The sequence below is a fragment of the Ostrea edulis genome, chromosome 2 (genome assembly GCF_947568905.1).
Source record: "Ostrea edulis chromosome 2, xbOstEdul1.1, whole genome shotgun sequence".
Lineage (NCBI taxonomy): Eukaryota > Metazoa > Mollusca > Bivalvia > Ostreida > Ostreidae > Ostrea > Ostrea edulis.
The window spans coordinates 39,206,329-39,218,845 of record NC_079165.1 but is presented as its reverse complement, the minus strand read 5'-3'; the positions used below and the strand labels follow the sequence as shown (position 1 = coordinate 39,218,845).

At 34.5% G+C, this 12,517-nt stretch overlaps 1 protein-coding gene across 8 annotated transcripts in view; it reads right to left on the bottom strand.

Moving 5' to 3' along the window:
- LOC125678217 (anion exchange protein 2-like) overlaps nucleotides 1-12,517 on the bottom strand; it is a 47,179-nt gene that overhangs the window by 8,105 nt on the left and 26,557 nt on the right. For 7 of the 8 annotated variants that reach the window (XM_048916475.2, XM_048916476.2, XM_056153950.1 and 4 more), the window contains 11 exons: nucleotides 12,304-12,418; nucleotides 11,448-11,623; nucleotides 11,087-11,238; nucleotides 10,364-10,544; nucleotides 9,728-9,863; nucleotides 7,998-8,084; nucleotides 4,544-4,736; nucleotides 3,568-3,861; nucleotides 3,128-3,320; nucleotides 1,860-2,072; nucleotides 434-582 (listed from right to left, as the gene is read on the bottom strand). In XM_048916475.2, the coding sequence (XP_048772432.1) occupies nucleotides 434-582; nucleotides 1,860-2,072; nucleotides 3,128-3,320; nucleotides 3,568-3,861; nucleotides 4,544-4,736; nucleotides 7,998-8,084; nucleotides 9,728-9,863; nucleotides 10,364-10,544; nucleotides 11,087-11,238; nucleotides 11,448-11,623; nucleotides 12,304-12,418 (1,889 nt within the window). The remainder of the gene's footprint in view (nucleotides 1-433; nucleotides 583-1,859; nucleotides 2,073-3,127; nucleotides 3,321-3,567; nucleotides 3,862-4,543; nucleotides 4,737-7,997; nucleotides 8,085-9,727; nucleotides 9,864-10,363; nucleotides 10,545-11,086; nucleotides 11,239-11,447; nucleotides 11,624-12,303; nucleotides 12,419-12,517) is intronic. The other variant, XM_048916481.2, reaches the window with a different exon arrangement.

Here is a 12,517-nt window from a genome sequence, read left to right as displayed (position 1 = left end):
GATAATTAATATCTAAGTACAATCTTTTGTAATCTGTCTAATTTTGGCAACATGTATCTAACTCTACCTACAGCTGCATTAAAACATGTTTTTTAAATTTAATATTGCAAAATTTAATAGAAAATAAAATTTTGAATATTCAAAATTGGATTCCCAATCCATCTATAAAAGATTTCTGATCTTGTATAAATTTTATTTGTAAAACTAAATGATTAGTCGTCCTCTGAGTATCTTCTATCAAATTGCTATTGTGTCAAGAACAGTAACTCATGACAAAAATATATGTGGTTTACTAGCCCCTTTCCAATATAGTAAATAATAATGATTACAAAAAAAACAAACAACCCACATCTACTTAAAAATCAGGGTTGAGATGAATATAAAATAATATCATGCATTAAAAGAGAAAATTCTACTTCAATAATGTTCATACTTGATATAATGATTCCTCAAAAACCAGCACTGGGCCTGTGGCTCCAAGGATCATCAATGGTTGAGCTGAGAACAAGCCATATATGAGGCCACTGAGAGATGTACTAATGATGGTCTCTGTCACTCCCATGTACTTATTGGTCTTCTCACCTAGTGTAGCAACAACAGACTTATAAACAACAGCCTGACCAATCACATGTAGTGAAGTTTATCTTGTATACCCGGTACTTATTGGTCTTCTCATCTTGTATAGCAACAACAGACTTATAAACAACAGCCTGACCAATCACATGTAGTAAAGTTAATCTTGTATACCCGGTATTTATTGGTCTTCTCACCTAGTGTAGCAACAACAGACTTATAAACAACAGCCTGACCAATCACAAGTAGTGAAGTTAATCTTGTATACCCGGTACTTATTGGTCTTCTCACCTAGTGTAGCAACAACAGACTTATAAACAACAGCCTGACCAATCACATGTAGTAAAGTTAATCTTTTATACCCGGTATTTATTGGTCTTCTCATCTAGTGTAGCAACAACAGACTTATAAACAACAGCTTGACCTATCACATGTAGTGTAGCAACAACAGACTTACAAACAACAGCCTGACCAATCACATGTAGTGTAGCAACAACAGACTTATAAACAACAGCCTGACCAATCACAAGTAGTGAAGTTAATCTTGTATACCCGGTACTTATTGGTCTTCTCACCTAGTATAGCAACAACAGACTTATAATCCACAGCCTGACCAATCACACAGTGAAGTGAATCTTGTATATGCGAGTTAACAGTATGAGCTAAAGCTCATGATTTGTATAACTACGATTTACATGACACAAGGATTATTGCACATCATTTTAATAAATAGTAATCTATCTATCTACTACACAAGGAGTCTTGTATATTAATATGATAATCCTAGTCATGGATTTAATCTCTAAAAGTATTCCTGGTCCTTTGACACATAATTAAATGTACAGTAGCTAAGTCCGGCTGAGTGGCTCAAGGGGATATAATTTTAAAATAACCTTCAATTTCAATACTATGGATTGCATGGTTTAAGGGGGCACCACTCTGGATACATTCACATGTACCACTGACTGATGAAAATTGCTATGTGCTATGTTTGGTTGAAGTTTGTCTGTGGTTAAGAAGAAGGGGTTGGAATTGTGAATAGTTAAATTACATGCAACATATAGATAATTGACAAATAGTAAACTGGAGTCTTATGCTGAATAAGCTAGCAAGTGGGGAAAATAATGCTACGATGTGTACAAAAATGAGTGTTTGCAGAGTTTAGTGACATTTGATGATGCCTTTTACAAGTTCTAATGTTCATATACTTAATAAATTTCATCCTTTTTTTAAGAAGTGAATAGTCTACAAAACTTCATAAAACGGCACATTATACCTAAACTTACCTAACAAACCTCCAAAGGCTATTGTTGGTGATAAACAAGCAAAGAAAATAAATATGAAGGATGCAACACATTGGAAATGGAGTGCGTCTTTAAAATCACTCCAGTAGTGAGGATATCGTCTCTTGATGTCATTGACCAGTCCCCCAAACAGGCGACCGGTCCTTTTGATTGGGTCCAGAGGAATTTTGTCCTCCACCTCTTTCTTCAAAAGAGCTGTCGAAGAGAGAAAGCAAGTTTGAGTTGTCAAATTTACTGTTACATATATAGATTACAACAGACCTTATCAGAGATGTATTGTGCTCCTTATTCTTTAATATTGGTTTTCATAAGTGAGGATGAATATAATCCAGAATTAAATTTACTAATGCAGCATTACCGTATATACTCGCCTATAAGTAGGATTTTTGGGAGTCAATTTTTGGTCCAAAACTCTGTGTCCGACTTATAGGCGCATCCTAAGAAGATTGGTATTTTTCTGGGCGGCACAATGTAGTGTTTTTTAAACAACTCCGACGATTATCATGGACTACCACACAAATGATTATTGTTCACAAATATCTAGACATATTGTATTGTTTATGTATTTCAAAATTATGTATAAAGTACAAGTATTTACATATTTTTATCTAGTTAAAAATTATTTACATACAAGTAACTAATACTTTCAATTCAACTAATCTATCGTTTATCGGTAAAATTGAATTACGAACCCGATTTAATATTGAAATATTCATATGTATACCGGCTGAAATATATTTCATAAAAGATTGAATATTGTTAAAAGATAATTTAGATCATCATTCTTGACTCTTAAAAACTCTATTGTTGATACAATGAATTATACTGGAGTCCCACAATAACAGTTTTCATGAGGCATGTGCCACTAAGTATACAAGGTGTCAGGTACTGGTAATTAGGAGACCATAATTGCTTAGGTAAACAAGAGATCATTGTCCATAATAGATCAAGGGTTGCATTTAAACCCCAAACAGATATGGCTTGGATATTGAGTACCTCATAATTATTAATTTCTCAAAATATTTTTTGAAACATAGGTAAAAACACAAGAGCATTGACTTGAAATTGTCCACCGATTCTGAGAAAAATTTGTACCGACTTATAAGCGTGTCAATGGCAAATTAACCTTAAAAAATACAACCGAATTATAGGCGAGTAATACGGTACATGCAGTTTATTAGAGGCCTGAGATGGAAGTACCAAGACAGTTTTAGTACTTAGGTACACATTAGGTACTTCAGTACACTCACCCATTTTCTCTTCCTCTTTATGTTTCTTTCTTCTCATGGTTCGGGCCTTTTTCCTTGCCATGTCCATGATAGGGAGTAGAGTCTTCTGGTCCCAGTCACCAGGGGGCAGTACGATAGATTCATCCAGAAATTCATTGATGGCATGAAGCAACTCATCCCTACTAATGGCTTTGTAGGCAATGTCATGAAAGTGCTGAAAATACACAGATTTATGAATGACATGTACATACACAAGCACTGGTACATTAGTTCTGTTCTACTGCAATCTGAGACTGAATATTTTCAAGGGGATTAATTTCATATACTTTACACTATATCAGATCTATATGTTTTGTCCATAACCCCTACTTCAAAACTGATTAACCGAAAAGAGGATATTGGTTCATATGTCCAAACATAATCTTTTTTTAAAAAAAACGATTCACCAATTTCCACAGTACCTGATTAGCCATTAAGGTGGAAATGGATCGACCAACTTCATGATAGTCCATGGCATTCTCTGGGCCTAAAAGTATGAACAAGAAACGCACAGGAAGTGGCACTTCTGTCAAATTATCTAGCACCTGTCCCTCTGCCAGACGAACGAAAGCCATAGCAGGCTTGGAAAGATAGTCCACACAGCCCACTAGTACCGTCAGGGCCTCGGCATCCTTGGGGATTCTCCTCATGATGTCCTGGATGTTCTTCTGACGACTCTCATTAGTAGTAATCCCGATATGAACCCCATCAGCATGCTAAAATATACATGACTACATTGTACTCACACTTCTCAACAATTAATCTCATGCACAACCTTTCTCAATAATATATCATTTTTCTTGACATTTCAGGTACATCTTACTTGCATCCGATCTTGTCTACAAAATAACTTGGGGTATATTGCCAGGTCTTATTTTGAGTTAGCTGATAATTCCTGGTTGTAGCAAGTAAAAATGTAAATTAAACCTCTTGCATAATACAGAAGCTTGTATATATGGACATTACTAAGTTATTGTAGGGGAGATAAATCTTTGGGTCAATAGGGAATTGAACCCAGTGGGACCCTTGAGTTACTTGTAGGTGGTCTAATCCTGAGCTAACCAGTCCCAATATATGAAGTATGGTAATATTACTACAATATAAAGTTTAAACCTATATCCGAAATCATAAAAGAACTAACTCTTCATATTGAGATGAAAAATAGTTTTAAGAAACAAATGGCAGAAGTGTCACGCACGACCTTAACTACAACTTTCTAATATGTTTTAAATTACAATGAGTTTAACAAAATGCTCATAGACTCTGACTTTTTAAAAATATCTACTATATGTACAAATAAAGAAATATGTTACTGAAAACAAGACTCTCAAATTATGAATTGTACTCAATATTACATGATGAGTACAATTCTACAATGTCCAGCCACACATAGCATACCATGTTATTGTCCACATCGACTTTAACAAATTCAAGGTTTTTCACTTCATTGTTCTTCGCTTTTTGCGAAGCTTCCTTTTCCTTCTTTAGCGCCGTCTCTGAAGGAGTGTCCACCATTTTCTCCAACGATGTAGAGGAACGGAAACTGGTTGATGTTATGGACCGCCTTATAGATGACTTTTCCTTCTGATGTCTGAAAGTGGTGCACAGACAATTGTTACTTATAGATATCAGCAACAGTAAGGCATCAGGGTAATTTAACTGATTTAACTCGTTAGCACAGTTTCCCTATATACAGGGAAGTTTTTCACCCAAACATATTGGAAAATTAATTCAGCTACATTAAAATGTAACCAGAGCCACTTTTCGCTACATTAAAGTAATTAAAAGAATTTTATCGCCCATTTCGAATAGAGACAAAATCAGAAGAAGAAAAAAATAATACTGGGGTGAAAATTCCCACTGTATACTGCAAAAGAAGTGCAAGATAAAATGATGGTACACATTGTTGATCTACATGTTTATGTAAAAGATGATATTTTTCTTTGTAACTGTACCTGGAAGAACATCTAAACACATCAGTCACTTTAGCATTAAACACATGTACATGTCAACTGAAGAAATGTTTTACAAATGGAATAAAGGGTATTTCATTTCTCCTCATAAAAAAACATGTATTTCTAATAATGGACATATATCTACTTTCTAAGTATATAACAATAAGGATGCAACAATAAACCATGATGGTAAAATGCACCACATTTCGGTTCACTTCGGTTGAATTTACTCGGGTTGAATTCATATAAATTTTCTGTTTACAAAATGGTTTCTGAGAAAAAGACAGATAAAGAATGTACTTCATTTAATTCTGTCACCAACAGCCCACAGATGAAGAATATGAGAAAATTGTGGGTTCTACGATAGCAATAATACACATTTCAAATGTTACTAACATGCAAACGTTATTTCATTGAGTTGTCCAAACAATGCTTTTAAACTGACATACAGTAAAACACACTTATAACCATGCTATAACAGTTACTTTGAAGTGATATTAATTCCCCTATAAAATGAAAATAAAAATTCTATTGGATATAACGAAGTTTGGTTATATAACAAACTGTTTTTTGCTGGCCCTGGAGGTTCGCTATAACTGTGTTTCACTGTATAATGATGTTTGGTTATATAATGAACTGTTTTTCGCTGGCCCTGGAGGTTCGCTATACCTGTGTTTTACTGTATAATGAAGTTTGGTTATAATGAACTGTTTTTCGCTGGCCCTGGAGGTTCGCTATAACTGTGTTTTACTGTATAATGATGTTTGGTTATATAATGAACTGTTTTTCGCTGGCCCTGGAGGTTCGCTATAACTGTGTTTTACTGTATAATGAAGTTTGGTTTTCGCTGGCCCTGGAGGTTCGCTATAACTGTGTTTTACTGTATAATGAAGTTTGGTTATATAATGAACTATTTTTCGCTGGCCCTGGAGGTTCGCTATAACTGTGTTTTACTGTATAATGAAGTTTGGTTATAATGAACTGTTTTTCGCTGGCCCTGGAAGTTCGCTATACTTGTGTTTTACTGTATAACAAAGTTTGGTTATATTTGCTGGCCCTGGAGGTTCGCTATAACCATATTTTACTGTATTCAGTAATACTCATAATAGATACGTAACATATTATTAGCTGAATATCTCGATAGGCATCATATCATGAGGTCAGTGTATTGTTGCAGCCCTACATCACAAACATGTATAATATAAATATAATGCTAAAACGTAATATGAAATAGTCATTAGAATAAACATAAACAACATGCTACATGCAATAACGACTGTAACACATGCACTGCGAAGGATAAACACCTAGACCACAAGGAGGAGATTTTTTTTTTTATCATGCACTGGCCAAGAATTACGCAACACATACTCTGCTAAACACAAATACTGGAGGTGTCCTATCACAGAACGATTTCTGGTCTTTCAAAACCTCTGACTTAATTTCTGCCAAGTTCTATCCCATATGTAATATGACAAAAGTTCACTAGTACGGTTGCCTACTAATGTAGCTTCGAGCATAGCCTACATTCTAAATGTCAGCTCCAAACAACGGCATATATTGCAATCTTGTTCCCACATATCATGCAAGACCGAATGCAACACAGTTTCAATATAGTAATTTACAAATCCACTCATGGCAACACTCATCATTTCCTGATATGATTATTTACACATTGCAGTTTCTGATAGAATCTTGTGAGTAAAGAAAGTGAGAAGACAAAGGGATGATATTCAGTTAACCCAGCAGTTTCCCCAAGAAACCATTAGTAACCATGAATTATGATCAACGTGATTTTTGATGAATGGTCCAATGTCTGATGGTCCAGACTATCGGGTATGTATATTACATTTTTGATTTCCATGTTTCTTTCACATTTAATATGGAGGATTAGTCTTATATATGTTAGTTACGACTGCATTGGTACATAACAATTATGAATTAATAATACTATGGGTATTTGTGTGTTTGCTTTTAAATTTGAGATATTTAGTGAGAAAACAGGTTAACTTCATTCTTTCTATGAAAATGACCTTGTGCAAATGACCTCAGGCAGGGTTCATGGCAGGTGATAGGGAATCTTTCTAGAGAAGTTTGGTACATTAGGCCTTAGGCAAAATTCCATTCATTTTCTTGTATATGTGTAAAATTTTATTAAATTTGAAAGAGTTCTATAGAGTAAGAAGAGAATCTCTGACACATTAAATTGTGGACAAAGGAAAAACAATACTATCCTTAATGCAGGACCATAATAATCTACTGGGTATTGACAGTTAATTAGCAACAAATCCAGAAAATGACTTCTCCTGGGTACAGCTAAAGCAAGACAAGGGTTTTCCCATTGTGCATGTATTAAATGTTAGATACTGCCACCATTATATTTAGGTACCCAGGTTTGCTTCCTTAACCAAGGATTATGGTTAAGATTTTTTAGTTGAGATTTTTCTAGAGGGGATTTTAAATAAAAGGGACTAAATGCCAAACTAGATGGACCAATTTATGTTGTGACAAAAGCAAACACCTTTGTGCAGTGAGTGACTAGTTGTCAACAAATCCTTGAGCACACTGTCTCAGGACCATTGACAATCAGACAAAGGAGTAAGCTACAGAAGGGTGATAGATAAATGAAGCCAATAAATAAAGAGTATCATCTGCATCTTCACAATTGTCAAGGTTTACCGACCAAATATTGAAGTGAGCAATTACTTCCTGTCAAAAAGAACAAGCTAGGTTTCCTAAAAATGCTTGACAATGGAAGACCAGACAAAATGATTATCACTAAACACATCACTAGTAAAAACAAAGACAAGAATATGTATGAATATTAGTAACCATGGCAATATATGTTTCCGCCCTTGACAACTAAGGCGGCCATGTTTGATTTGGTATTGTACAACCTGCTCTTAGTGCTGCCGTCAAGTCCACTCAGATTCATGTAGGAAATGTTGCGACGAATAAAAGTTTTCATTTTGTCTCCAACATGTCTGAAAGCAATGTAATAAGTCCACAGATGAGGAAAAATACTGAAAGAAACTTTTCATATCTCCGACTTTCCCACTTCTCTACATAAATCTTTGATCCACTGTCTATATGTCTTGATTGTTTACACACACACAAAAAGCAAAAAAAAACCTTAGTTTGTCATCTTCCCCCGAATTCTAAATCATTAAATTGCAGAACTTCAAATTTGATGAGTCAAATCAACTTCAAGCTTTTTCTTTTATTAATGGTGAATATGGTTTGGAATTAAATGCATGTTTATAGATTAGTTTGTATTCTGTAGTATTTTGATGACTGACAACAACAGACAGAAATACAGTGCATGCCATATGAATTACCAAAATCAATTATAATATCATAAATATTTTAGCCTTGGCATATAATACATAGAATTTCATGCTTGAAAACTGGCATTTCACATCGATAAAGATTTCAATGGCAAGAAATGTTTTAATACTTGATATCAAAAGACAACACAAGAAGAAAACAACAAAATATATTGTATCTAATTCTGTCGCAGTCTGTTGAAGCCATTGTTATAATAGATGATATACACAATGAAGGTTAAATTTAACCTGTGTCCTTCACTTGATTTATACCACATCTCAGATATAACCAGTCTTGTTGTTTTCCTCTGCATTCCCATCAATTAAAAATAGGCACATGCTTTACCAATATAAATTGTGTACAGATCTATTTTCACATAACACAGGAAAAGGTTGGTCAAAAGGGATTTTGAACTTCCAACTTGAAATGAAAATTAGTGAGGTATAACAATGAGTGTTCTACGGTTTCCCACACGAAAACCGGTGAAAACAGCCGAATTGAAACATACAGTAGCTCAGAGCCAAAGCTGAATTTATCGGAATTTTTTTACCCCAAAATTTCATCTGTTTTTACCTATGTCTGATAAATTAAAAGTCTAATCAGGTATATGTATATCAAAATATAAAAAGATTTTTGTTTGCTGGACAACATTAACATTTCTCTACAGTTTCATACATCTTAGTATACTATACTCAACAACACACACACACACATACACACAAGGACAATGTTATATTAAATCATTTGAAAACATTTCACACACACAAGGACAACATTAAACCATTTTAAAACGATTTCATCAACTTCATGCTTTCTGTTTAGATTTTCATTGCATACACATGAATTGATTTTCCTAAATCCAAATGAAAAAACACCCAACAACTTTTAAATTATCTCCTAGGACTGTTTTAAAACTGCAACTAGATGCTTCCAGACAAATAGTGCCATTAGAGAGGCCATAGTCATGTGTCTATTCACTACTAGTACTAAATTCTTGAAAAACAAAAAAATATGCAAGTCTATTCCGAAAATCCCCACATGCTTTTAATTATAGAAAATAACCAAACCCCCAAAAACTCCTATATCATGATATAAAAAATATATTCTATCTCAATCTTTATTTCGTTCTAAAACTTTAAATCTATATCCAAATCATGCACTGCCTAAACTATCCCGTATACAGATTACTACAAAATATATCCTAAATCTAAAATACTTTTCCAAATACACATTTGATCTATGATACAGTAATGAACTCTCTTGATTAGATACAGTTTGTTCAGAAGTAGGATTTACATACTTGTGCTTCATCAGCAGGGTCTTGAGAACTTTGCCTTTGTGTTCACTTTTGATGTGGTCATGGATCACCATATCATTCACAACGTAATTAACAATGGACGGCAAGTCTTCAGCCTCCAAGTCTAAGATCAAAGTTCCTACAAGTCACATTCAATAAAGTTAGACAATGTTTTGTGGAATTTATAATTTTTGGGGCTTTATCTTTCAATGAAATATAAAAGTATGTTCTACCAATTTACAAAATGTTTCAGTAACTTTTTTTCATGAAAATTGCTGATCTTAAAGTTTCATCTGATTTAATGCAATTTGCTCAGAGAAATCCTGTCTTGAGACTATTTCTGATTAAATATGCATGAGGTTTAACATTAAAAGCTATTTAGGTCTAAAGAAAACATCTGCTTATTATATTGGTAATACGACAAACATTTCTTTCATTATTTTGTGCGCTTGAAAATAAAATCATCTGGGTGCCTGTCTTGCACATAAAGGTGCACTAAGGTAGGGTAATCACTGAGGGAAAACCATATCTTCAGTGGTTACCAAAGTGCTTCCCCCATACCATCTTTCAGTAGAACAGCAATAAACACTTCTGGACAAACTGCAGAAGTACACAATCACAACAAACACATTGCAGTACCATTCTCCAGGCCCCGCCTCAGCTCCAGCAGGCTGTGGAAAGACAGCGAGGCCACATGAGGCTTGCCCCACCTCTCAGCACCCTCCTCCACATCTTCCTCAAACTTGATCCATCTGGCCTTCTCTCTCCACTCATAGTTCTCTCCTTCTCCCTCATACAGCTCATCCAATTCCACAAACATCTGAAACACAGGAACAGTTCTTAAACCAATAAATTAACAAAAAGGTGGCGTAAATGAATCCTTTTTAGAGCTCAGTATATTTCTACTGTAGAACTGGGGTACTGTGTTTTTTATGACAAAAACATAAAACCCACAAATATCTGATAAACAATTGCAGTAGTTGAATTGCTATGATATGAAGTAAAAATTGACTATAGAGAGGATCTGCTGGAGAAGAATAAGAAAGATGAACAGAATCTTTTATTAGTATGAGTGTGGAAGTAGAACAAGATTTGCTGAATCCTAAAGAGGATTATCCCACACAAGTACATAATGAAGGATTATTTTTCTCACATTTTTTTCCACAGAAGAATGGATTAATTCAGGAACTCCTGAGAGAGAAAAACCTACAAAACCCCTAAAGGAAAGAGAAAACAGGTCTGAAAACGGGTTTATAAACAGACTCATCTATAATGAGGTATTCTGTAAATCCACCTGCAATTCTCTATAAAGACTTATGAAATTCTCTGTATATACATCTGCATTATGTGTAATGATTTTACCTCATGTGGCCTGTGGTCAAATTTCTTTCTTGGTTGGAAAATTTTGTGTTTGGTTTTTTTGTGTTTGCCGATGTGGACAATGGATGACATGGCACTATGGTTCTTGGTTACTCGATGCCGTCGCATTCCATGGAGATTATCCAATCTATGACCTGTGAAAAATAGTCATACCACATACATATCAAAGTATTCGCTTACTGGTTAATTCATAATGTCATAACAGTAACAGGCATTTCTGAGACTTTTTTCTATTCAGGACAAGATTTACTAGGAAGGATACACCAAGTAAACAATGCATTCATTTCTGAATCTACAAATCTTCCCACATTTGGATTTAGGAATTTGAATTAGATTTACTCACTGGCCATCTCGTCCAAATCAACTTTGTGTAACATTTTGGCTTCGTCCACCTCTGTTGGCTCACTCTTCATGACGTCCAAATGGACCTCACTTCCCTTTTGTCTCCGTAGCAATAGATCCTCCGTCTTGTAGTGGTCATGGTGATGATGACGCTTATGCCTATGTGATTTTCCCGACCTGAAGTAATGCAATATTGCATTTAACATTTCTAATTCCGTGTTCCTTCTGAATAATAACACTGTTAATGTTTGGGGAAAGAAATCTACTCAGTGAATCTTAAACCATTCTTTTCCAATGTTACATGCTATTTTCAGGTTACTTGGGAATGTAGCCTGAACTTTTAATCAACATAACTGTGCAACACAAACATTCACTCAACAGAAACTAAAGAAAATATGTAGCATGTTTAAAATACTCAAGTCAAAAGAAAATTTATTTCTTTCATCAAAGAAATCTTTGCTCACAAAAGGCAACCACACATTGATGTACACCCGACAGTTTCTGGTTTTATTTGTTAAATCAATCAAGTTTAACCTTTACTTTTAACATGAAATGAAATGATGTGAAAAAGCTACTGTTTTTATATATGCATGACACAATTCACACATTTTATAACAAGAAAGTTTCTATTTCATAGAAACCTTATAATGTAGATTATCTGGTGCTTTTTGGTTTTAATTTGAATCCTTTGACTTGAGTGAATTCATGTTTTGCAGATGAGTATTTCCTAATCACACTATACTTGGAACATGGGATCAATTACACCACAGCAACATGATAGGACAAAACATGGGGCCATAAAGTTGTCTCATCTATAAAATTTGTACTAAAACATCAAAATGGTTTAATCCACTTACTTTCCACTTCCTTCTGAACCTAATGATGCCTTGCTGTGCTTGTTCAGTGATGGAATAGAGGGGGCAGATTCGTCCTTACTAATATTCATTAAATTCACCGAGCTGTCATCTCCACCTAAACAATTAATTCTCTGCTCTTGAAATTTACATTCTACACAAAAAGTTAAGATTGTTTCATTCGTACAATTGTGAAACTCTGTTACAACAAGACATA